The 26386-nt window shown below is 36.5% G+C and overlaps 2 protein-coding genes and 1 non-coding gene across 4 annotated transcripts in view; 2 read left to right on the top strand and 1 right to left on the bottom strand.

Annotated features, from left to right (window-relative positions):
- Positions 1 to 380: 380 nt before the first annotated feature.
- On the top strand, positions 381 to 462 carry trnas-aga (transfer RNA serine (anticodon AGA)). Its single transcript has one exon. It is a non-coding gene; the product is annotated as a tRNA-Ser (tRNA).
- A 4416-nt stretch (positions 463 to 4878) lies between these two features.
- On the bottom strand, positions 4879 to 8013 carry rnf26 (ring finger protein 26). Of its 2 annotated transcripts, XM_055196463.2 has the most exons (2): positions 7432 to 8013; positions 4879 to 7301 (listed from the first exon to the last, which is right to left on the bottom strand). In XM_055196463.2, exon 2 carries the CDS (start codon positions 7292 to 7294, stop codon positions 6155 to 6157), a length of 1140 nt encoding a protein of 379 aa, XP_055052438.2. In that variant the 5' UTR covers positions 7295 to 7301; positions 7432 to 8013; the 3' UTR covers positions 4879 to 6154. The 2 variants fall into 2 exon arrangements, with proteins under 2 accessions (XP_055052438.2, XP_055052437.2); XM_055196462.2 differs by having other exon boundaries at positions 4879 to 8013.
- A 4419-nt stretch (positions 8014 to 12432) lies between these two features.
- mcamb (melanoma cell adhesion molecule b) overlaps positions 12433 to 26386 on the top strand; it is a 42257-nt gene continuing 28303 nt past the window's right edge. The window contains exon 1 of the mRNA XM_073862600.1: positions 12433 to 12618. Coding sequence (XP_073718701.1) covers positions 12561 to 12618 — 58 coding nt within the window. The 5' untranslated portion in view covers positions 12433 to 12560. The remainder of the gene's footprint in view (positions 12619 to 26386) is intronic.

The following is a 26386-nucleotide window of genomic DNA, read 5'->3' as shown; positions in this document are numbered from 1 at the left end:
TGTGAGTAACTAACGTTAGTGTTGTTTTCTTGTTCTTATTGACACAGGGGCAGGAATGTTCCCATTGACCTATAGGAGGGACAAACTTAACCCATATATATTGTTCAGTGGGCCCATGGCCAGAGACATATACACAGTGAATGTAACGTTAATGACAAAATTTTAGGTGTGACTTCCCTCAGAAATAATTGATCTTATACAATGTTACGTCTTTCCTTTGAATTCAGTTTTTTTAATCTTACAAGAGTGACAACATTGTCCTATGCTTGTATTGATACAAGCGCTGATAAAATAAACCGAAATAAAAGTAAACAATTTAAACATGAAATATACAGAATACGTATGATTCACACTTCGGCCTCACTCGGCAAAGATCGTCAGTAGTCGTGGCCGAGTGGTTAAGGCGATGGACTAGAAATCCATTGGGGTCTCCCCGCGCAGGTTCGAATCCTGCCGACTACGTATCCTTTATGTCACGCATGGAAATTTACTTTTCATACGTGTCGCTTAAAGATCCCGTTTTCCTGTGTTTTTGACGCTTTGATTGTTTTTACAGAGCGCAATTAACGTGTTCATGTTTTACGTGTAAGAAAAACGCGGTATTTTTCCAAACAATATATTTACTTATCTGTATACCGCTGTTTTCACTGTCCTAAAACGGGCTAATGTCTGTCTTGATCTATGTAGTCCCTCCTTCAGAAATACGTAACGAGTGATTGTGTACGTTAGCTTGTTTAGTGTGTTGTGATTCGACCGCAGCTAGCTTAGAAGAGCCGTTTGAGAGTACAAGTTTTGGATCAAAACATAATAAATAAGTAATTACCTTAGTTCAAATTATAGCTAAATCGTATAAAAGACTACACTTTGCTAACGTTACAGTGTTAAAAAGGGTAACTACTATAATGTATAACAACTACAGACAGATCGGCTGCCAAACCTCCCTTCACATAGCAGTGATCCGTGATCGCCGTCTCCCCTCCTCTTTAGGAAACCAAAACATTTTATATTTTCGACGAGGTATTTGTTCCAAAGTTCAGTAAAGCCACTAGTCAGACCATTAAACAAACAGAGAACGATGTTAAGTTCTGCCCAGACGCGTTTACAGTGACAACGCACGTGCGATGAAACCGTCACGTGACACAGACGCCTTTTGTGGAATTCCCCAATGTATGACGTCATATAGAACACTAACTAATATAATATAATGACCGTTAGAATTGGATTCTATCATTATGTGGTAAGTATCAGAAGGGTATGGTGCAGAAAACAGGCATAGCGAGACAACCGTGTAGTTATGTGCCTAAAATTATTGTAACTAGACATTTCATCTCAATTATTTAACTAAATTTATTTACTTTATAATTATTTATTGACTTTTTTGTTAGACACAAATAATATAAATAGTTTTTAACGTATTTAACTCCTCGCCAAATTTTTTTTTGCTGTGCAGTGGGCTGGGTCAAAAGCGCAAATGGCAGCATATGTATAACGGAATCCAGCGGGTTTGTGAAAGATGTAACTTACTGTGTAAAACGTACTTATGAGCTTTAAGTTAGCCGTTTTTGTGAAAACATAAAAGGGGCGCTGCTAGTGGGAATCCAGACAGTTTATCCAGACAGTAATTATTTCTGTTGTTAAATGTTAAGTGGATTAGTATTATAAAAAAATCATGTTTTCTTGGATTTGAGTTGGTTGGAGAGGTCCATGTTCGAATTGTGTCTTGAGGATTTCCACTTCATCTCATCCTATCACATGAAAAGTTAATCAAAATTAGAGAACAAACATTTGTGTTATTAACCACTCAGACAAATTTATAACAATGTTTCTATGTTGTGACCAGTGTTGGGGGTAACGCATTAAAAGTAACGTGCATTATGTAATAATATTACTTTTCTACAGTAACGAGTAAAGTAACGCATTACTTTATAAATGTACACATTAATATTTGAGTTGCTTTTTCAAAAAAGTAATGCAAGTTACTTTTTTTAGTTTAATTAATTTGATAAAAAAAATTATGTACTGAATTAAACTGAACGTAGTCACATTATGCACTCTATGCATACACGCCTGTGTGGGAACAGTTTGAGTCAGAAATTGAGATGGCAGGCCAGAGCTCGACGTTTTTGTGATAAAATATGCAATTTCTGAATGCAGAACTTTTCAGTCATAAAAAAACACCTGCAAGGCCTGAAAGAGATCAAGCCTCAGCCAAGCAAAAGTAACGCAAAATAACTAAAAAGTAACGCAAGCATTACTTTCCATGAAAAGTACCTAAGTAACGCAATTAGTTACCTTTTTTGGGAGTAACTTAATAATGTAATGCATTACTTTTAAAACTTTCCCCAACACTGGTTGTGACAAACTAAAAAAACATATTTAATATCACTTAACACAGACTTCAAAAAGGAAAATGTAGAAAGTTGCTAAAACATACCATACATGCAATTTTTATTATTACCAGCAATTGAATTCAGAGGTGAATGACAGTGGGAGGGACTTGTATACTTTTTTTCTCTTCAGGTAATGACTTGTTTGCCTATTATACTTTGTACCTCGCGTAATTCTTATAAATATTTGAATATTTTAATTGATACATTTAAATGGAAATATAGAAAAGTTGCTGAACAATCAACTTTTTTCCATACAGATTTATTTCCAGCATTTTAATTCAGAGGTGGATGACGGTGGGAGGTGGAGGGACTTTTATACACAAATATTTTTCCTTTATTAATAACTTGTTTGTCTATTATACTTTGCACCTTGTGTAATTATTATAAATATTTGTATATGTTTTAATTAAAACATTTAATGGAAAAATAAAAACAATGCTAAACGAATGAACTTTTTTGCCCTGCAGATTTATTGCCAGCATTTTAATTCAGAGGTGAAAGTGACATGCTTGTCAAGTATGCAACGCATGCTCAAAACAAGACCTTTGCATTTAACCCATTCCAGTTAGGTAGTAAACACAAACACACACCTGGAGCAGTGGGCAGCTAGGAAACAATTAGGCTAAGGGCACCACAGTCACAACCCGCCAGACATAAGACTCAAAACATCATCTCTCTGGTTAAAAGCCCGACTCTCTAACCACTACAACTGACCCAAGTGGAGGACAATGGGAGGTGGAGGGACCTTTCAGGTAATGACTTGTTTGTCTATTATACTTTGTACATTGCATAATTATTATAAATATTTGAATGTATCAATTGATACATTTATTAAAGGACAAATATAAAAGTTGCTTTACAATCAACTTTTTTCCATACAGATTTATTGCCAACCAGAACTTCAAAAACTATGCAGAACAAGCTGTTGGATTGTATGAAGAGTTTGAGTCAAAGCAAGTATTCCTGTGGGCGGAGTTTAGTAAAAAACTGTTTTATTGACATCATTCAACCGGGAAGTAGAGGGCTGCTAAGCTTAGAAAGGGTACTTCTCTTATAAATATATAATAAAATATATAAATATATCACCGGGCAGTGAACTTTAAGCTTTATCATTTTGCAGGTATTATTTATGTTCTAACAGCAACATTACACACTAACCAAAGTGTGAAAAATGCAATTAGGAACAACGTGACCTTTAACTGTGACATTAGTATTTTAAATCAAACAAAATCACCATATTTTAATCAATTTAACTATGCAAAATCATTGATAATGCTTGCATTCCGCTTAGAAAGTCACGTGATGTGTTTGGGTCGTTTGCAAAATAAACTAACCTTATTCAACAAACATAATATTTGAGAAAAGGAGACAATTAAAAAGAGATATATGTAATGTGTAGCATATAAACAATGCAAAGTGTACCAGTAATTATTCACACTCTCTATATTAAACACTGTAACCTATATGTTGAATAGCAGTCAATGGATTAGCGGGTGGTTTGTATCTTAGAGCCCAAGATAAGGAAATCCTCTTCAATTCCTTTTAAAACAATAGGGGTTTTTTCCTCATGTTCAATTCATTATGGTGCATCACTTCCTGAGCTTTAGGTTATTTATAGTGTATTGTTCTCAGGTTTGTAGAGGCAGATAGCAGAAATGGAAGATTTAAACTGATGCTGCTTAGGGAATAACTTGAAGCTCTTTTGCTTATCACTGTTACACCTTTGTATACATTCTGTTCATGAAATGAGTATTTTATTTCTACACCTTTGACAAAATTACAAACGCACGGAGCTGTCCAGTGCTGAATGTGTCTTATTTAATACTTCTAAGGCAGTGGTCTTCAACATGGTGCCCAGGTTGTCCGCACAGAGTCTGTGAGTTACCCGCCAAAGCACATTCTATTAATACCCTAAATTTTAATACTTATATTTTTTATATTAGCTTGGCTTCAACATTCTCAACAATGATAAAACATATAATAAAAAGTAAAATAAAATCAACAAGTAAAACAAAAAAAGTTTTGAGTAGACTATATCAAAAAAGTAGCCCTTCAGATTCTTTTATCCATTGTGGAAGCCCTTGCTCACAAAAATGATGGAGACCCCTGCTCTAGGGTAATGTTTGCACCTTATATAAGAATTTGACATTTAAAGCTGATAGGTGCTTGTGAATACAAACTACTACACAGTAATTTACATAGATTACATGTCTGAGGCAGACACAGGTTCCTCTTGGTTGATACTTCTAAAATAATTGGGATATGGGGAAGACATGACTGGACAACTGGTGGAAGTAGTCTCTACTGTCCAGTTCATATGTTTCCTGCACCCACGTTATAACTGTCTTGATGATCTCAGCTTACAGGATTTTACGAGTGGGATGAGTAATTTATTACAATCAAAGAAATCGACTGTTGTGAATTGTATTTCAAGTCTAGCGTAGAAAACAAACAGTGTTGTGATGTCCCAAAAACAATGCAAATACAATGACAGTCAAATACTGTTTATTGTTTATCTGGATACTCAATGAATATAGCTTTGATATTTAGCTGAAGAGACAAACATCAGCTCTACCAACAAACAGTGCCAATGGAGACCCTTATATAAAATACATGTCTGTAGTACAAGAATACAAAAAGGTTTGTGGAATGAATATGAAATGAAAATCAGATGTTTGTATGAAAACCAAAAATACAATAACCAACCATGGGCAGATCGGAAATATTATCAATCGCAATATTAAAAAAAATTGAGACAACAAATGCTTTTCCTTCATAAAGTTGCCTGATTGTCTTATGCATTTTGTATCTTTCTAAATTCACTTTCGAGATAAAACAGACAAAACTAAATAAGATACACCACCAGTATGGCCTTAGGTTTTCTCTAATGTACCAATAAAAACAACATATTTCCAAAATAGTAAGTTCTAATAAGATTTACTGACCAAATCCGAGTTAAAAGCCTTTTTGCCACTCTGTTCTTCACCAAATAGCACTCGTGTGGGAATCAGCCAGGAAAAGAATTGAATTACTGTCTCTTGAAAGAAAAATTTGCACAAAATTTTCGATTTTAAACTGCACTGATCAATACCATCTCAGCAGTAAAGACAGCCATTAAAACCCTAATGCTGTTCAATAATAAATGACAAAAACAGCATAAATTGCGAACACATCATCAGATTGTAGAAAGGCGTCTGAAAATATGGTAGTGAGACTCACATGGCATTAATACTGTGCAAGACAGTTTTCATGGAATGATTACAGGGCAGGAAAAGCAAAACATTATAAAAAAATCAATAGGATGTTTCCATTAAACTTTTGATCACTTTGTACAGTCAGGCAAAATTGAGTTAAGACAACAATTCTGTAATGATTATCTTTAGTATTATAGCATACAAATGTCCCCTTTAAACACAACCAATTGTGCACAGCATCTCAGAACAAAACATTTTTTTACAATTTAAATACAAAGCTTACATTCGTGTAATATTGCTCTATGACAAAATAGTGTTGCTACCAATGCTGATGAGAAAGCGACAATGCATATAAAAACATAAGAAAACACGGTCACAGTTATCAGCCTCACCACCATCACAATCATATATGAATTTCTTAAAACATGTGATCTTTATATAGTGAACAAAGGAATTAATATAAAGGATGATCAGGGAATGTGGTTTCCCAAAACATTACTGACAGAGACAAACATCTCCATCAGGAACAGTGCTGCTCAAAAAACCTGAGGATGACAAAACAGACCTCCATCAGAGATAAACGTCCATGGTCTGTAAGATCATGTGGCGACACAGAGGGCAGTTGTGTTGGTAGATAGGTTGGGTTAGCAGAATGTTGGTGCAGGCTCTGCACAAGCACAAGTGACGACAGGGCAGAAGCACAACGGTCTTAGTGCTGTCCTGACAAATGACACACTTCTTCCTCTCCTCCTGCTCCTGTAAAAGTGTCAGCAGGTTTTCGGTCGGAGGGCCTTTGCAACTGCCCTCAGAGGGAAATTTCTGCAGCGGCCTGTGGGAGCTGGTGCTGGGGAGAGGGAGGTCTATTGGATCGTCCACTTGCTGGGCACCCTGGGGTCCATCCTCCACCACCGGGTCTCCTCTATCCATGTCAGCTGGAGGAGGTTGCTGCTCTCGGTTGGGCTCTTCCCTGTCTACAGCTTCTCTTCTTGCAGAAGGCACCCAGAGGCCTATCCGACTGCGAAGCCAGGCGATTCGCCGCCACAAGTTCCTCTCGAGCATATTTAAGTGGTGCATGGTTGGCACTGTGTTGATGTAATTGACTATGTGCACAGCTGCTTGCTGAATGAATACAGGGTTTAGGTAGATTGTGGCACTCGCAATGATGACAAGGGTGAGCAGCAACCCATACGAGTTGAGCAGGAATACGCTGACAAAGACGTGGCACGCAGAACCCAGGAACTCCATGGCCAGTCTGCATGGTGTCCACAGAAGGATGGAGGTGCCCACAAGACTGCTGTGAAGGAAAGTAAGCACAGTCAAGGTCAACTCCAGAGCTTTCTGCAAAGGGCACGACACAGCTTCCACCATGCTGACAAACACGGCATATAAATTCTGTGTTCCTATAAGCAGTAGGTTGATGATTGTGTTGATAAAATACAGCAACAGGCTGAACACAATGCCACAACCCTCCCAGGCCTGCCGTAGCAAGCCGTGTCCTGACAGCAGACCGCGGTGGACAAGCTCTTTGGTGCGGAACAGTAAATGTGAAGACAGGTATCCAATCATCTTGAAACTTTCCAGCGCACCTCCGACTAACTGCATCCCCCCTCCGAGCATGTTATGGGTCACGATAGTCACCCCATCCCTCATTGTGATGATGCAAAGAAGAGTGATATTCCAGCACTCCAGCACAGAGTTTGTGAGTAGCATGGGTAAACTATTGACAAAAGAGATCACTGTCACCAGCAGCTGAATTATTGAGCTGACAATCACAAAGTTTAAATCCAGAAGGAGGCAGATGATATCTATGCATTTTCCAATTGTACTGAAAACAAAGTTCAACAGACCCATAATAAGGATGCCCTCTTGTTGCGCAATGTCCACGAATCACTTTAGCTGAGTGAATTTAAATACATCATCCTTTGTTTATTTGTGCTCCAGAACTATAAAAATCCCATAGCATTATTAACTCTGTAGTTCCCAATCAAGCAAAACAAACAGCTTTGAAGGGAAAGCTAGCTAGCAGCTGCCCCATTCATATCTGAAGTAACGTTGACGTCTCTGCAATCCAACCAAACCTTTATCAAATACCCCGTCCAGTCGTGTTAAAGCTGTGCGTTAGCTGAGACTCGGTTTCTGTTTTCGACAGAAAAATACAGTTTAAACATGGCTAGCATAGCAAAGTAGCTCCCCACACATGGCCATGAACTGTTCAGCGGATGTTTACGTTTGAAAACAGAAGGCGTTCATGTTCGCAGCTTATGTTTATATCCCAAAAACCGCCATTCGTTCCTTGCGCATTGTGTTAAAACAATCGTCCATGTTAACGTCTGAAGCTCCAAGGCGACGACAAAATCACTGACTTGTTTTTTCGTTCATTATTTGTGTAGAAACGACACAGGTCTTGTTGTTTCAGTTCGTTACTTCCGTCTTACCATAAATGTTTGGAGGGAATCAACCCGCCGCTCGAAGTGCGCAGCAATTACGCTGTGAGGTGATTATGGTATTTTAAACAGACCAATCGCCACTCAACTTACGCAGAAAACGTCTTTAAGATTCTTACTAAAATTTACCAAGGTTTTATTACAGTAAAAGTTTAGTAACCATGTAAATCATTGTTTTTTATTGATCAACATCTTTATAAAAACATGGTTCAACTATGGTTACTGTTTAAAAAAGCGTGGTTAAATTAAAACCATGTTTTTGATTGAATCAATTTAATGGGAATTTCTTTCTTTCTTTCTTTCTTTCTTTCTTTCTTTCTTTCTTTCTTTCTTTCTTTCTTTCTTTCTTTCTTTCTTTTTCTCAAAAATAAAATAAAATAAGGCGTGATACTTACAAATGTGTCATGATGGCTCCACCAGTAAAATTATTATGAGTTCATTAATATTACAAAAGGGAAAGCAGACACGCACGCACGCACGCATGCTGGAATACACAGTTTCTCTGCTAAGCATGCAAGGATTTAACCTTAGTTTGAGGCCAAGTACACATTCTCAGCTAAGGTCTCTTGGGAAAATAAATAACCTACACTGATCTGAGCCCCATTTGGAAGTAACAAAGCCTTGGAGGACTCATTTCCTTTGACAGATTTCTTTTTTCTGAAGAAGAAAGCAGAACATAACTACTGCTGTTTTGGCATTTCTGCTGGTCACTTCCATACCATTAAAGCTGATGACAGTCCATAACTCCTTAAATGTGTTTGTCTGCTCCTAGCAGCCTTGAACATTAAAGGAAATGCGTATCTCCCACACTAATTGCAACAACAGGTCATTTGGTCAGTGACTGTTCTATTGTTCGGTTCTCATTTCATTTTCCCTCTCAAATGTGATGGTGCACATTGGATTAGTGCTAAAGAAAGATGAATTACATTTATTAAAAAGATGAATTAACCTTTCAGGTATAACAGGAATTATTAAAAAGACAAGAAGCACCATAAAAGTAATAATTTCTAACACAGCTGTCCTTTGATGAATAATTTTTTTATTTGGTGTATAAAAGCTATTTGTAATTTTGGTTTGGTAACCAATCATGTTCATTCTATGGAGCAGCAGAAAACTTGCCTAACCTCTTTTTTTGGTGTACAAATGGGTTTGAAATGACATGCGGGTCAGTAAATGATAACAGAATTCACTTTTTGTGTAAAAATTTACCATTTAAATTGGATGTGTTGGCCTGTTGACTGAGGAAGTTTACCAAACCAATCTAAATAGTTAACTATAAATAGTCCCTTATTTAGATACAGACTTATGGTTCAGTAATTCAAGCTTCTATGGGAAAACACAAACTCTAAAGAGTAGAAACCACTGGTGTGCAGTCTGGTCACAACCTAGGCTATGACCTCACATACCACAACAACCCACAGGGTTCGCCAAGTTCAACATAAATCCACTTTAAAAAATGATAAGGAAGCATAAATGGGGTAGAGAAAATATTGAATTGGTGAGTCCCTTGGGTTTATTTTCTTAGTCTGTGAAAATTTGCATTCCCAGAGATATGATCCTTCACCATCAGCTTACTGCCTCAAGGAATGGAAATTGTGCTTAATGGCAAAACACCCCTTCTCACCCCTCACCCCTATCTAATCTATTCAAGACACAAAAAACAACTTATTTCTTGAAGATATATCAACAAGGTGCATCCTAGGTCATGGATTCTTATGTATACCAAAAGTACCCAAAAGTCCAGGTCAAACTTTTAGTTATTTATATATTCGCATCAGCATTGCAGCAGTCTTATGGCATGATGAAGACCATTGATGTCAGTGTCTTTCTGAAACAATCCTTGTTTTTGTGAAGACTCTGTATGCAGATAGAACCCTAAATGTCGTTGCCTCTCTGCCCTTGAGCCCCTTCACTCTTCTGACTTTCACAGCCACCACCCTTGTGTTCAACAGACAATAGCCCCTCTTATTCAAGCAGACAACTCCATAAAAACTTTCTCCAGGGTTCAGCATGGAAAGAATGACTTTTCCCTATTTCCTTCCTCCTAACTGTCATGGAGGCAAAGACATGGGTCTTTCCATCCCTTAAAGAAACACATAAGTGCTTGACATATAAATCAATCTTGAGAGTTACTTGAGAGTACTGCATGTTGACTGTGGTTAGTATGGTTACAAGCTATCATAGATTCAGCATAAAGAATTAATAAAGTTCAGACTAAAACATTTTAATAAATGAAGTTTGACATTTGCACAGATTAACAATTTTTCAGTTGTAAGTTACATAACCTGTTTATGTAAAGCGCTGGTGAAAAATCAAATTTTGACATGAGCCAAAGAACATATTCTTAAAATCTGCATGACAGGTGAAAAGTGCAGAACAAGTCATTTTGTTATTCAAAGCGTGTCTAAAATAATCCACTCTCTAGAGCTAAAGGAGACATGATGTTTTTCCTATATGGTTGTCTTAATGTTTTTTTTAAAGATCTATTTAAGATCATTCTGGCCATAATAAGGCTTTTTAATACATTCCACATAATAATTGACCTGATTTTTCCCTTCCATTACTGGCATTATGAAGATTTTTATTACAATGAATATAGCCTCAAATAATGTTTCATGTTTAAAATGTATGTTACATACACCCCATACTTAAAATGGTACTGGTAAATATTGTCAGGAACATTGTCCCTGCTGCGTTATTTATAGAGTAATGTGAACATAAGGACAATGGGAATTGAAAATGTCACAATGGCTTATGTTAAGTGGCTTCAAGAGATGCCAAACACTACAGATTATGTTTAGCTTGAGCCTGCATTTATGAAATGCAAAATATAAAATATAAACGTCTTATAGCACATACAATTCTGTTCTATTCCATTTTATTTTATTTCATTTCATTATTTTATTTTATTTTATTTTATTTTTTAATTTAATTTCATTATTTCATTTCATTTCATTTCATTTCATTTCATTATTTTATTTTATTTTATTTTATTTTATTTTATTTTATTTTATTTTATTTTATTTTATTTTATTTTATTTTATTTTTTATTATTTTATTTTTTATTATTTTATTTATTAATTTATTTATTATTATTTCATTTAATTTCATTTAATTTCATTTAATTTCATTTCATTATTTTATTTTATTTTATTTTATTTTATTTCATTTCATTTCATTTCATTTCATTTCATTTCATTTCATTTCATTTTATTTTATTTTATTTTATTTTATTTTATTTTATTTTATTTTATTGAAGTCATGGGGCACAGCACGAGGCACATGTGCGTCCGATGAAAGTATAATTTTATGAAATGTAAGTGGTAAAACCTTGGTGACAAAGAGCAACAAATTTAGATTATATAAAATATAATCAGGTTGCCTCTTTATTCTTTTTAGTCACCAGAGCACCCGCCTCACGTATGCTCCCCTGCAGGTGAGCAAACATTACCTCATGAGCATAGCTGTCATCGTACTCACCGACTGCAGCCAATCACCCACCTACAGTGATGCTACACATTACCATGAATCTTTCATATTGAGCTCTCTAAACTTAAAACTGATATCTCATATGGGATTTGACTAGGCTGGTCATGTAAAGAAATAAACCATGTCAAATTGATTCTAGACTTTGGTCCTACGGGAAATAGCCTATTTTAAAATATGTAATTAGTTCAGGAGTCCATTGGATAGATGATCAGATTACAAGCTAACCGAATCTGTTTTTTATCCACTTATGGTGGGCTGTCAAATACAGTCAAAATTAGAAAGCCAACTAAAAGGTTTATTATAATAAACAATAGCATTTATAATGACCGTAGATAAATATAGAAAGCTCTGGTTGGAATACTTCAGGCTCCAATGCTTCTCAAAATAAACATCAGTCATGCAATCACTAACACAATGTGCAGATATACACAGGCAGTACAGTAGATATCCAACTTTGGAAAAATGTGTATGTATACATGTTGCTAAGCTTTGTGATGAATTTAAGTAGCGAAAATGACATACAACATGTACTGTATGTGCAAGATTGACTCAAAGTCAAGGCCCGGAAAAATTATGGTTGCTGTCTGATGCTGTCATCAAAACAAGAGGATCAACAAAATATTAATACGTAATAAAACTGTACTCATTGTGTGCTTTATTCCTGTAAACATATTATAAATAAGCCTAAAGGTATTATTTATTTTGTACCTTACTCCTCAAATTTTAATGGTTTAATCTAACATGAGGAGGCATTAAAAGCCATTACTGTACAAATATGCCCTCCGGACGTCGCTTTTGGCCACTACTGTATGCAAAGATATGAAGTCAGCTGCCTTTGCTTTTATCTCTATTCAATGTGCATTAGTCTTGTAAGTATGTAGTGTAGGGCTCAGCCCACTAAAGGTCCCTCCCCCTCATCTGTGTGCACTTTACGCGCGGTCCCTGCAAACATCTGCTCTCTCTGTTCATCTATAGAGACTCGGTCGCGTACCCGCACGCATCAGACGCGAGATCTGAAGTCTGAACCCGGGACAGCAGGAGTCATGGGCATCCGTTACATCTCTCTCATACTCGCTGGACTTCACGTGCTCACTTGCACAAGTAAGTCAAAGGTTTCGTTGAGCTCGCCAGTGTCAGATATAAATAGGCATGGGGGAAAGTTTAGGCAGTTTGATGCGTGCTGTGTTTTCTTCATTCAGAAGTAATTTTAAGGAGAATATTGTCACGGTTGTATTTGCAGTTTTGCACTATTTACAGAAATACTATTTATTCTGCATCTGGGTGCTAATAATAAAAATGGGTGTTAAACTAATAAAAGGCTTAGTTGTTGAACATAAAGAAAGTAAATTCATGTGTTTTAAATAACACTACGCAAATTTGATTTAATAATTTATTGATTGTACAGCACCCATGATCTAAAAGTTGTAATGTATGAACCAATTCAGTTACTTTTTAACATACATCCCAAATGCAGGATTAAATTACAATGTTTACTCATTTCTGTGTATTTAACTTTAGCACCCCACGCTGATTGTTTTTACATTTGGAGACAAAGTGATTGCTGTACATCATGATGTGAAACAGTATATTATTGTAGCATTATGGTAAAGCTAAAGAGCCTGTTGGGTGTGACCATTAACAGAAGAGACACTTGACTGGAAAAGCATTAGGGTGTTTTCACACCTAGCTCGTTTGAGCCCCCCAAACGCTCTCTGAGCAGTTCAGGGTGTGTATAGGAACAAACTAGTGATCTCAGACCCCCCTTAAAAAGACCCAAAAGTAGCGCTGAGTGAGTTTTTATGAAGTTGTGATGTGAACAAGAAAGGGTCTGAGATCACTTCAGTTCTGAAGAGAACCCACTGGGTCCTCTTTTGAGTCCACTATATTGTGAACACCAAAAGGACTGAGGTCACATTCGGCTAGTTCCTTTTCTGGTTCACTTTAAGTGAACTGGATTTGGTTATTTTAAAATGAATGATATTAGTCAGCAGCAAAAAGTCTTTTATAGCAGATTCTCTTAGGGTGTTTTCACACCTAGTTCGTTTGAGCCCTCCAAACGCTCTCAGATTAGTTTAGGGTGTATATGTGAACAAACCAAGTTATCTCAGTCCCCCCTAAAAGGACCCAAAAGTGAACCGAACTCAGACCACATCAGAAGGTGGTCTGAGTACGGTTTGCCTTTGGGTTCTTTTGTGGTTCGATTTCTTTTTGATATGTGAAATCAATGAGGTCCTGGTCTGCTTTGCGTTTCGTTTGGACATTGTATCAAAATCAACTGCTGCACAGAAAGCTGGGATCTGAGTTCTTATGAAGTTGTGATGTGAACAAGAAAAGGTCTGAGATCACTTCAGTTCTGAAGAGGACCAAAAAAAGAACTGGGTCCTCTTTTGAGTCCACTATATTGTGAACACCAAAAGGACTGAGGTCACATTCAGCTAGTTCCTTTTCTGGTTCACTTTAAGTGAACAGAGTTTGGTTCTTTTAAAATGAACTATATGTGAAAACACCCTTAGAGATGTTGGGACTGTAGTTAGATGATTGTGTTTTAAAAATCCTTATCACATGATAATCGAATGTGTAAGTACTAATTAGGCAAAGACAAATAACTTTTATTGTATACTGCAGTAGCATCCATTTTTCTATAGTTGGAAATAAGGTTGGACTTTAACGGACCTACATCCTCACAAATGGCATTTTCTTTGTTCCCAAGCATCTGTTGACTGACGTATGAGTTCATAGTGCCACATTGTTCCATTCACCTTCTTATCTCCCCATCTGGGGCGCACTTCCTCACGCTTTCTTCACTCGTCTTATTTATTTGCGCAATCACGTCCTCTTCCTTTTACTACCTTTCATATTGTCCTTATTGTAATGATCTCCTGTTGTAGTCATGCGCCTTCCTTCTCAAGAATAGCTGGTTTCCTTTCTTACACCTCCTTGAAATTGTGATCTAATCTCTATTTTAGATTGTCCAGTTAACATCCTTCTGCCATTTTCAATGCTGTTTCCTATCTGTAGATGGGCATGAGGATGATGAAAATGTAATTTGACCAGTTGTTCAAATACATTTTTGCTTTTCCAGAAGGAACAATGAAGTCCAATGATAAGAGACTAATCTAAATGGATTTGATCTGTTTAGTGAATCTATTCTATGCACAGGACTTAATGTGTTTACTTAACTGTATAAATGATGAGGTCATCATAACCTGTTATTGATTGCTATCTTGGAAATGTAGCCCATAGTTATAACCATTGAAGAGTATAACTGAGAATTAAAATTTACTTTTAAAGATAACATTTGAGAGTAACTTAACAAATGCACTTTTTTCAACCCAGCATTAGGTTAAAAAGAGACAAACCCAGCCAATGGGTTAAATAACCCAGAAAATGTTAATATTTGACCCAACAATGGGTTAAAACAACCTAGCATACATTAAATTACAACCCAGTGGGTTGGGTTCATCTCTTTTTGACCCAACACTGTTGAAATGTATGTGTAAAAATCGTTCATGGGCAACACTAAATTATTCTGTCTGTTTATATTGCTGTTTTTTTATTAGACAGCTTTTAAGAAGACTTGAAAGTTTTATCTTACTTTGTACTTTTCCTCTAGTAGTATGCATTGTGTTTGCTAGTCTTTTGCAGCTGTCTTGTTGTTCTGTGTCAGATTATCTGGGCTTAATGTAGCCTGTGTGAAGTCCACACATTGTGCAGTACAATGCTTGCGTGAATAGCGCTGCTTTCATGTGCGGTATATAAAGAGATGCTTCCCTCACTGGGTCATAAACAGACTTAAACACATGGACCTCAACATTTACCAGATAAAGAAACAACGTGCCTTTCTTGGCACCATCTCATTCAGGGTTAAAGGTCATTTTTCAGAACTGTCTCAAACATGATGTGCCTTTTGTATGTTCGTTCACATGAAGGCCTGTCGTAAAACAGATAAGGTCTTAATTGTACAAATCAGATATAAGAGATGAGGACCCCTGATGCATAGCAGACATAGAAACGGGGATCTTCTAAAGAGTCTAAAAGGATCTTTCAGACTCATTTAAGCAGACATAAGATTAGAAGACTCTGGTTCGTCTGTCAGTTCTCTCTATCCTGTTTATGTTAGATCTCAGCACTGACTGCTAGTTTATGAATGGGTAGTTGTCTTGAACAGCACTAGTACACAATATACTCAAATCAAATAATGTTTTTCTTGTTAAAGGTCACATAACAAACACCGTTTTTGCATTTCTGATGTTAATCTGGAGTACCACATCCTTTATATCTCCAAGAGTCTTTAGTTAAATCAGAATAATAAAAGACAGATTAGCTTTAGAGATTCTTTCCGATAACGTACGATAAAATGAAGAAGGAGGAGTTACTACCACTTTATACAACACTTATAACTTATGATTCACTACGTGTTCGTGTCATTTATATAATATGTGCGCGCCTATTTCCAACATAAGACAGAAGTCTTACTTACTGCATGCGACTCATGACCCGGTTGGGACTTTTTTAATGAAATCCAGTGCATCAAACACGCACGCAAAACTCCGCTGCTACCCCGGATAATAAACTATATCCATTGTTTTCATAAGGTTGGCTTCCTTCTACTTACATCCAAAAACACACTTCTTCTTTCATGCCATTGTTGAAATTAAACAAAGCTGTGGCGTGATGTGATGTTTGCAAGTTCTAGCGGCTCCCGCTTATTGACGGGTGGGCGGGGTTTTTTGGGGAAAAGTGCCCATAAAAATAAGTGATACGTATAGAAAACCCCTGAAACATCAGCTGGTCCCGTAATCGGAAAAAAACTTTCCGAAACTTGTACGAACCCTGGCTAAGTGCATTCGGCACAGAAATACTCTGTAACACGCACAGCTGCTTTTTTGACACTTTGCCTACGTTTAGCATGTGGAAACAACTCTATAACTGTGTTAATAAATCAGAATGGATGAAATACCATTGAACCACCCCTTTAACATCTCTATACTGTTAGAAGAAATATGTACCTCAGCTGTCACCGGGGCAGTACCCTTTAAAAGGGTCCTAATATGTACCATTAAAGACTAAAGTATGGTCTTTATTTTACACGTACGCGGGTTCCACATACAGTGCGAGTGATGCAATTTTCATTACCTGCTGCCTCAGATGAAATCAGAATTCACAAAAAGGTCAGGTGAAATTATTTGACTTTTGTTTGGTACTAATAATTGAATACCATGAAGATAATCATATGATTTTTTCATGACCCGTTGCATGCTTGGAACTAGGGCTGCATACCGATTAATCGTTTGCAGAATAAAAGAGTTGCAGAGTAAATATTTCTTAAATATATACATGTGTGTGTGTGTGTGTGTGTGTGTGTGTGTGTGTGTGTGTGTGTGTGTGTGTGTGTGTGTTTATATTCTAAATTATACACAGTAGTACACACACACATAAATGACGTAAACACAAACTTTTATTCTGCAAATGATTAATCGCGATGAATCGTTATGCAGCCCTACTGGGAAGTCATACCTTTGTGCTGTATTTGGATTACCATATTTAGCATTCATGCACAGTTGAACAGGGAGATACAGCAGGTCACGTCACATAAGTCACGAGAGATAATTAGTGCATACTTTGCGTTCTGCACCTCACATGCGGTGTGTATTATGGTATGGTGCATCTGCAGTGTTTATTGTTGGTAAGATGCACTTTGGGTCTGAGCCCTGATTTATTTGAGTGATAGACTGCAGCTGACCTTCCATTAGGATGTAATCACTGTGCACGCCCCGAGTCATTTCCCCTTTATCCTGTCTTAGCTCTTGAGCTTCTCCAGTGTGGCCTCCTGACACTCCGTTTCCAGGAATAATTTGCATGCTTACTGCCTGAATATGAATTATTTTTCCCGATATATCTGTATCCAGACTATAGAATATACCTCTCCTTATAACAGAAGATGAAACCTGCGTTTATGATATTCTGAGTCTATCAGTGTTTAATAAATATGTGTCTGGATAATGCAGTATTGTTATGACTAAGGAGACAGTATCCAGATCTCTGCTAATGGAAAAAGCCCTGCGCTTATTAACCAGTTGTTATATAAACCTAAGTTTGGAGAGCTGACTTGTTTTGAGGAAAGGCTGTTTCCTACAATTTGCAGTTTTGGTGAGGAGACACGTTTCTTGCAATTATCTGTGTTTGTTTTATTGAATGTAATGTAAATATAGTAAATTTTTAAGCAGCAGTGTACTATTTCTTCAGTTTGAAATACCAGCTTACTGTATAAACTCCTCAGCATGGTAAAGTCTTGATGTGACAAGACCATTTTAACGTATTTTTTATTTATTAGACATAAAACAATGATCAGAAGTAAGTGTTTGTGATGTGAAAGAAATGTTAAACTCTGAATGGCTTTTAAGTTAACAAGAGAGTAAAAGCTCCATAATAAGTCTCCAATTAGATTAAATAATGCTAGATCCCTAATAGCTCAGTCATTTAAAGTATATCTAATGAGTAACATTCAATGTTTGTTTGTTAACCCTTGTGTATTGTTCCAATTCACTACCCTTTCGTGTTGTTAGGGCCACTACATTAAACGGCTGTAAAATGTGTCAATGTATGTATTTTTTTAAATTTTTTTTGCGAATATCCGTTAATCAACCTCAGTATTGATCAAAACTACCAATTTTTTTACAAAAAACTTCATTTTCGTTTTTAACTCTTTAATTGCCAAGTTTATAAGTGGTGTCACTGATTTTAGGGAAAAAAACCAAAATGACTGATTTTCAATATAAAAAGTGATTGTGGACTGGATTTTTTACACATTTTTCTTGGGCATGTCAATGATTAGTAAAAACATTGGCTTTGATGCGTTTTTAGTTTTTGTGCAGCACCAGATTTTATTTTTTCTCCCTCATTTATGGTTTGTGGCCATTTTTGCCACATTGACTTCCATTATAACAATGTTTTTTGATTGCAGAGCCATGGCACCTTATTATCATGCATTCTTGTCGATTTTTGGTGGGTTTCCTTTTGCTAAGAGGTCATATTTGTCATTTTTACTGTTGATCACCATGTGGCACCATTAACCCTTTAGTAGGCCTGTGCAAAAACAGAGCTTAATTTCTGATTTGTACATTGAGTTATATCAATGGGGCAAAAATGGCCACAAACAATAAATGAGGGAGAAAAACATAAAATCTGATGCTGCACAAAAACTAAAAATGCATCAAAGCCAATGTTTTTACAAATCTTTTACATGCGCAACTGTGAAAAAGGTAAAAAAAATATCCAGTCCACAATCACTTTTTATATTGAAAATCGGTCATTTGTGTGTTTTTCCCCAAATCAATGACACCACTTATAAACTTGGCAATTAAAGAGTTAAAAACATGGCATTTTTGTGCACATTTGGTATTTTTGATCAGTACTAAGTTTCATTAACAGATTTATGCAAAAAATTGAAAAAATATTAATCTGAAACATTTCACAGCAGTTTAATTTAGTGGCCTTTTTTGGCCACTTACAACACAAAAGGGTAGTAAATTTGCCCACGGTATATTGTTGAGTTTTTGAAAAATTTCAAAGCATTTTCTTAAAATATGTGTATAAGATTTGTCAGCAAAAATCATTCCATTTGCTGATACACAGAGAAAGTTGTGGCCAAATTAAGACATAAAAACCCCCCAAAATGGCACATAACACATAAGGGTTTTAAAGGGGTCATAATGATGTGATTTCAGGTTTTCCTTTGTCTTTGGAGTGTTAAAAGCTGTTTGTGCATATAGAAGATCCGTAAAGTCACAAAAATTAAAGTCTCAAGTAAATGCTCATCCTCGGTGCTTCATTCAAATACGCCCTCACTTATCTACGTCACTGTGTGGGAAGATTTGCATAACATCGCCCAAATCTTTATGCAAAGAAAGAAGGCAGTAGTATTGTTGCCTCCGCCCCATGTCACAGAGACGCCGTGCTTTAGGAACTGATATTTCAAAAATAGTAAGGGGCGTAACATTTCTGTCACACGTCTGAGGTATTTGGCCAATCACAACGCACCAGATAACTGGCCAATCAGAGCACACCCTGCTTTTCAGAACGATGAGTTTTGTAAAAATGTATGCGTTTTACCCAGACAGGACATAGAGAAGCAGCAATAATGTACGCTATGTGGAAAATAATGTTTTTTAAACCTTAAACCGCGTAAACACATTGCACACCAAATACACAAAATAATGTTATTTTAAGCAAAGAATTATGACCCCTATAATACATTTCTTCCCCCACTCAAAAAAATGAAAATTCTGTGATCATTTACTAAACGTCAAGTTGTTACAGACCTGTATACATTTCTTTCGTCTCATGAACACAAAGAAAGATATTTTGAGCCATGTTTTTAACCAAACTGTTTTTGAGCACCATCAACTTTCATAATATTTGTTTCCTATTATGGAGTCCAGTGGTGCTCATACTTCCTGCTTGATAACAAAAAATTTCCTTTGTTGATATCACAATGGAATTTGACTTGAGGGTGTTTAAAAAAGATGGAATTGTCATTTTTGGGTGAACTATCCCTTCGAGAAAGTGTCAGATTTTGTCTGATATCCAAACTTTTCGGGTCTTTAAATCTTAGTGTTTAATTGAGAAATAGATTTGATCTCCCCTAACGCTGTGTTATGACCTTGAAGACCTAGAAACTGAGACTCCTTGTTGTCTAATATGTAAAGAGCAAACTTAGATCTTTAAAAACTATTTGATCAGAGCAAAGCTGCAATTTTCACTTTAAAAGCAATTGTTTGAAATGTGGAGACTTTTTTCACCAACAGTGAAAGTCTCACACACTGTGCTGCTGGAAATTGTCATATGAGCTGTGTGTCGAGGGATTTCCAGAATGAAGAAATATTATTAGCAGTTATTCTACCCTAGCCACAGTAGCCAGGACACCAAATGACAGGAGTCACATGACTACAGCTGCATAGTTTAAAAAGAGAGGCATGTGGCACTGTTAATTTGCCTGTCTGGTACTTTTATAACACTTACAATAGGATAGTGTGTTTGAGAAGAATTGGCAGGTGTATGAAGGTTTGAGGTTGTTCTGTGGTGTGATGTGATATTTACAAATTATATTTTATGCACAGCTTCATTGTGGAGGTAAAGCGGAACCTCAATTGCCATACTGCAGAAAATACAAAAATGTGCAAATACTGACAAAAATCTGGGCTAGTATTTCTTTTTACTGGTAATTGAGACAAAAATAGCTAATAAGAAAGTTTTTTAAAAATGTCACTGAAATTGTTTGACGTCTAGAGAGATTCCCATAGCTTTCATCCATTCTGTTCTGCAGTGAGACACAACAAACAGCTGCACACAGCTGGCATTCAAATAATCCCAGAATGCTCTCAAGTTTAGCTTTCACACCCCACCTCCCGCTTTTATGCCCCTCAACACCTCTCCTGCTGTGGTGAACGTAGCCATGCATTGAACCGCAGACTTGCATCCATTCACTGACTCAACCTCCATTCATTTATGATTCATTGATTCAACCTGATTGATTTATTAGGCCTGTCAAGACAGCATATGATAACAATAATAATTTTCTCAGACATATCCCATTTCCTTTTACGACCACCCCATGGCATTATGTTGAAAGAAAATTGTGGTTGTAAATTCAGGATGTGAGAATGGTTAGACACACTGTGTTTATATCATGTTGTTGTGTATTGACAATGTCGTTGAAATTGACAATTACTCTTCCTGGTGTTGGTGTGTAAAAATCGCTTTTAACAACTTAATTTTGTACCACTTAATGAAATCTCGCTGTGATGATTTTGGAAACACAATACAATAACATAAAACAAATGTTGTAAAATGCAATATGGTTGTATTTGTTAACATTAAAGAGCACCTATTGTCAGAATCACAATTTTTCATTTCCTTTGGTGTGTGAGTGTGTATTAGTACGTGTTAACCATATGTAAAAGGTACATACCCCAAAGTAAATAATGACGCAAGATGTCTTCTCCACGTAAATCTTTTTTCTTGACAAGACCGACATTATCATAATTCCTCCCGCTGCGGACTCACAGCCTGTAAGTTAACTCCTGTTAGCATTGTGTTGCGCGCATCTTTCAAACATGGTAAGGAGTGCTACATTTCTTGCTGACATCAGAGGTAGTCAGGCAAATCACAACGTACAGATTAGCTGGCCAATCAGGGACACAGCGTTTTTGAAATCGATGAGTTTTGTACAAAATCCATGTGTTTCAGGAAGCGAGTAAAAAAAGGAGCTACAAAAATGTACGGTATGTGAAAAATAATGTGTTTTTCGAACCATAAACCACGCAAACACATTGTATTATACAAAATACACAAAATAATTGTTTTTTAGCAATGAAATAGGTGCTCTTTATCAAAGATTAATAAATACAGAGGAAATATTGAGGAGCTTAGATGCAAAAGCTGCTAAATGCCACCTCTGTCAAAAATGATATAATATTATTGACCAGATCCTCTTAGCACATATTATACGTTCATCAAATACGTTTGCTTCAAATCTGCTAAATCCCGGCCTCAGGCCATTCAGAAATATCACTTACTGTACTGTATCGATATTTCAGTCTCTATTATCAATATTTTAAAAATGTATAGTGTGCGTCAAACGACCTCCTTCGCCGCTGCTGTAGTTGTCGCTGTCCAGTTGTCTGTTATATACAGCCAATGTCTTAAGTTAGCGGGAGTGAAAAAATGGCAGAAAATTTAAAAACATCTGCAGCTTTCGTGTGGAAGCACTTTGGCTTAAAAAAAGGTATAAAAAAGCTCAGCTCTATTTTTTACATTTTTGATAAAAAAAAGAAAAAGCATTGCAATGTATCGCAACATGCAATGTATTGTATTGTATCATGATACATTGTATCATGACACGTGTATCGTGATCAGTGGCGGCTCGTGACTGCACTTCCGAGGATGAGCTAATTCATAATAAGTGTTTGGATTGTCACGTGTGTGGTTCCCTTTTCCAAAATATGTGCGTGTGGAGAGATCCTGTGTGCATCACGTGTTTTGTCAAAATAAGTGCCTGCTGGAGACGCGTCAAAACCGTTTATGATAAAAGAGACGCTCGCGTTCCCTAAATACACGCAAGACACTCACTTAACAGTAAACTCTGATTACGCATGAGATTGTGCGAATATCTGGCACACGCGAGCGTCTCCTTTCAAGTTCAAGTTCAAGGCAGCAGGCACTTATTTTGGCATGACACGTGATGCACACACAATCTCTCAAAGCGCAGAACACATATTTTGAAATGACGAACCACACACATGACAAGCTACATACATGTCGTGATGAACTTCTCATCGTGAGATTCAAAAAAAGAAGTCATAAGCCACCACTGATCGTGATACGTATCGTATCGTGAGGCCCCTGCCGAATACCCAGCCCTACCCTAATGTGTGGTTCTGTTTCTTCATTTTTACATTCTAGTTGCATCTTCTTTAATGATTTTGCAACCGTTTACCATGTCTTGTCAAAAGAATTGTTTTTTGTCATAAAGCTTACATGCACTTAGAGGGTTTTGCAGTGAAAGACATAAAAATTTGCTACATTAAAAGACATTTGTGAAAATAAGGCATTTTGATTACTGACTAAAAACCTTTTCATTGCTATTAAAGTGAAATTACTGAAACTAAACATAAGAGACTGATAAAAAAGCAAATTTATAAGAAAACATGTGAGAAGCACTTAGAGGCTTTTGCATCTGAACTCCTGAATTGCTCATGTTAGTTCACTCACTGTGCATTAACTTATGTTAATAGTTATAACTTTTGATTAAAAAAAAATTAATAAATGCTGAAAATAACATGAACTAAGATTAATAAATGCTCTAAAAGTATTGTTTATTGTGTGTTCATGTTAGCTAATACTAATGTTAACTAAAACAACCTTTATTATACCCAGACATATTTATTATAAAATATGTGTACAGCTTTGAGATCATACGAGTACTGTCTCTTTAAGATGACTATATACTTCCTGTCAGGATTCAGTCGAAAGATGACGTCTAGTTTAACTCATTCTCCAGAACATTGGTATTCATTTGTATTGTAAAGGAAACAGTCTTGTGGACTAAAGACAAAAACACACAAAAATGGTTTGGACCCACAGGATTGCCCTCGGGGAACTTAGTTAGCCTGAATGCAGCTCTTGTTCTGGAGGTCTGGAGGCTGTGCAGAAGAACTCAGAGGAACTACAATCTGCTCATTTCTGGCCCTGTGCCATAGTCTTACTGCTGCTAACATCTCCCAGTCTGCCTTACCTCAATACAGACTGATTCATGCTGTGCTGCATCTTTCTGCTATATTATTACATTATACTGTTTTATTGATAATTGTGATGTATGGTCCTTATTCTGTATGTATGCTTAAAGACATTGAATTTGCTTAGTTGGTCTAAGACAAATCCGTTTACAGCTGTATTTTGTGTTTGACTCACACACACACAGTGAATGAATAGGCCACAGGTCATGTGTCACAGTATATAGCAATTCTTCATACTTAACAGGCATTATGTGATTTATGGACGTGCTTCTGAGATACATTACTGGATCTTTCACATGAGTAACATTTGCAGATGTGGGATAAAATCAGATGCTCCATGCCATGATATGTTGACTCAAGTTTTAAAAAGGTCTCATCTGTATTTGTTTCGTTTGGGGTAATTTACCATAATGTGCTGAAAGGTAATGTTAAAACTACTGAGCTCAAACTATTTTGATGTTTGAAGTCATGCTGCCTGTGAAATCTGCGGTCTGATGCTGTAATAGATTTGCAGGAAATGGTAAAGAGCCCAGATGTTATCAGATATGGTCTCATGCTCAATTTGAAGGCAGTAAAGCAAACCAGCATCGTATTTGGTTAAAATTTGTTGGTGTTTTGAATCGTTTAAAATAGAGTAATCTATCATCTGGTGGAGACAATTGAGATGGGCTTTAAATGTAGAAGTTAAAGAGGGACTGATCAGCGGTTTAAAGGTGGTACATTATCATTAGCCAAATGTGAAATTCACAATTGTGTCTTCAATTGCTAACATCACATGGCGTTAGTTTTAAGTAGGGTTTCATAACCCTGCGCAAAAACAATGTCTAAAGGAATGGAACATGCTTTAAGCGATTAAATATTACTGTCTCAAAAACTATTTTTATCTTGTTATGCTGTTTTAATCCACAGTTGTGCCTTTTTATAGATGTTATGTGAGGTATGTAATTGTTGTCTATAAAATGCACTTAGTGAGGAGAGGTTGATCATGGCATGTAAAGCATTGAATTATCTCAAAACTATTTTTGACTACAGCGCCTGTGAGGACAGAGATCCCATTTTGAGCCGGCTGTTTGGGTTTTTTATTATGTCACATGATGTTTTTTAAAAACTACTTTTAAGTTAACTAATAAAGGTTAATAATTCCACAATATTTAATTAAATTTAAATTCACGTCTTACTGTGGGCTTACAACAAACGCGAAGTGTGCAATTGCATCGCGTTGCTCGCTCTAGATTACTCGCGGGATTTAACTTTGTGTCATAGGAATTTTTTGCTCAAGTTGAATATTTTCAACTTGGGCGAAGACGCGTTTGAGGCGAATAGTGCGTGTTTTCACAGCAAACGCGCCGCCCATATCGTGTCATTCGTGTCAGATTTTTTAGAATGATCACAGTATTTCATTAAAAATAAGAACGGTTCTTTTTCATTGGGACTTTAACTGTTGTTTGGATAAGCTGTAAAACACAAAGTCTGGATGTACAAAATGTATCAATATTTGATAAGAGAAACCATTTGAATTTGGTTAAATAATGACAAAGACATCTCTAAGGCTTATTAGTCATATATGGAGATGGATTGGGAGTTTGTTTCACAAATAGACAACTGAGGAGGATTTTGTACTGTTTATAATGTGCACATAAACATGTGTCTTCTGATCTAGATGTAGAAGTAGGATAATTTGTGAGTCTGTCAGCGCTCACCAGATATAGATAACAAAACTCAACAGATATGGATAACATTTAAGATTAAAGGATGTACATCCAACCAGCATTTATTGCATTTAAATCATTCTTTAAAGCTCACATAACACACGCTGTTTTTGCATTTCTGATGTTAATCTGGAGTACCTATAGAGTAGTATTATATCCTTTATATCTCTGAAGAGTCTTTAGTTTAGTCAGATTTATAAAAGAAAGATTAGCTTTAGCGATTCTTTCTGATAACGTACGAAAAAATGAAGAAGGAGGAGTTACTACCGCGGGAGGAGCGAGTACGAGTCATGCAGCACTATACATCACTTATGATTCACTACATGTTCGTGTCATTTATATAATATGCACGTGCCTGTTTCCAACATAAGACAGAAGTCTTACTTACTGCATGCGACTCATGACCCGGTTGGGACTTTTCAATGAAATCCAGCGTTAAACAAACACACACGCAAAACTCCGCTGCTACCCCGGATAATAAACTATATCTCTTGTTTTCATAGGACTGGCTTTCTTCTCCTTTCATCCAAAACACACGTCGTCTTTCCTGCCATTGTTGAGTTTTGAAATTAAACAAAGCTGTTGCGTGATGTGATGTTTGTAAGTTCCAGCGTCTCCCGCTGATTGACGGGTGGGCGGGGTTTTCCGGGGGAAGTGCCTATAAAAATAAGTGATACGTATAGAAACCCCTGAAACATCAGCTGGACCCGTAATCAAAGAAAACTTTCAAAAACTTGTACGAACCCTGGCGAAGTGCATTTGGCACAGAAATACCTTATAACACGTCAAACTGCTTTTTTGACACGTTGTCTACGTTTAGCATGAGGAAACAACTCTATAACTTTGTTAATAAGTCAGAATGCA

Source organism: Misgurnus anguillicaudatus, chromosome 24 (genome assembly GCF_027580225.2).
Source record: "Misgurnus anguillicaudatus chromosome 24, ASM2758022v2, whole genome shotgun sequence".
NCBI lineage: Eukaryota > Metazoa > Chordata > Actinopteri > Cypriniformes > Cobitidae > Misgurnus > Misgurnus anguillicaudatus.
The sequence above is the reverse complement of the archived record's forward strand: the minus strand, read 5'-3'. Positions and strand labels throughout refer to the sequence as shown.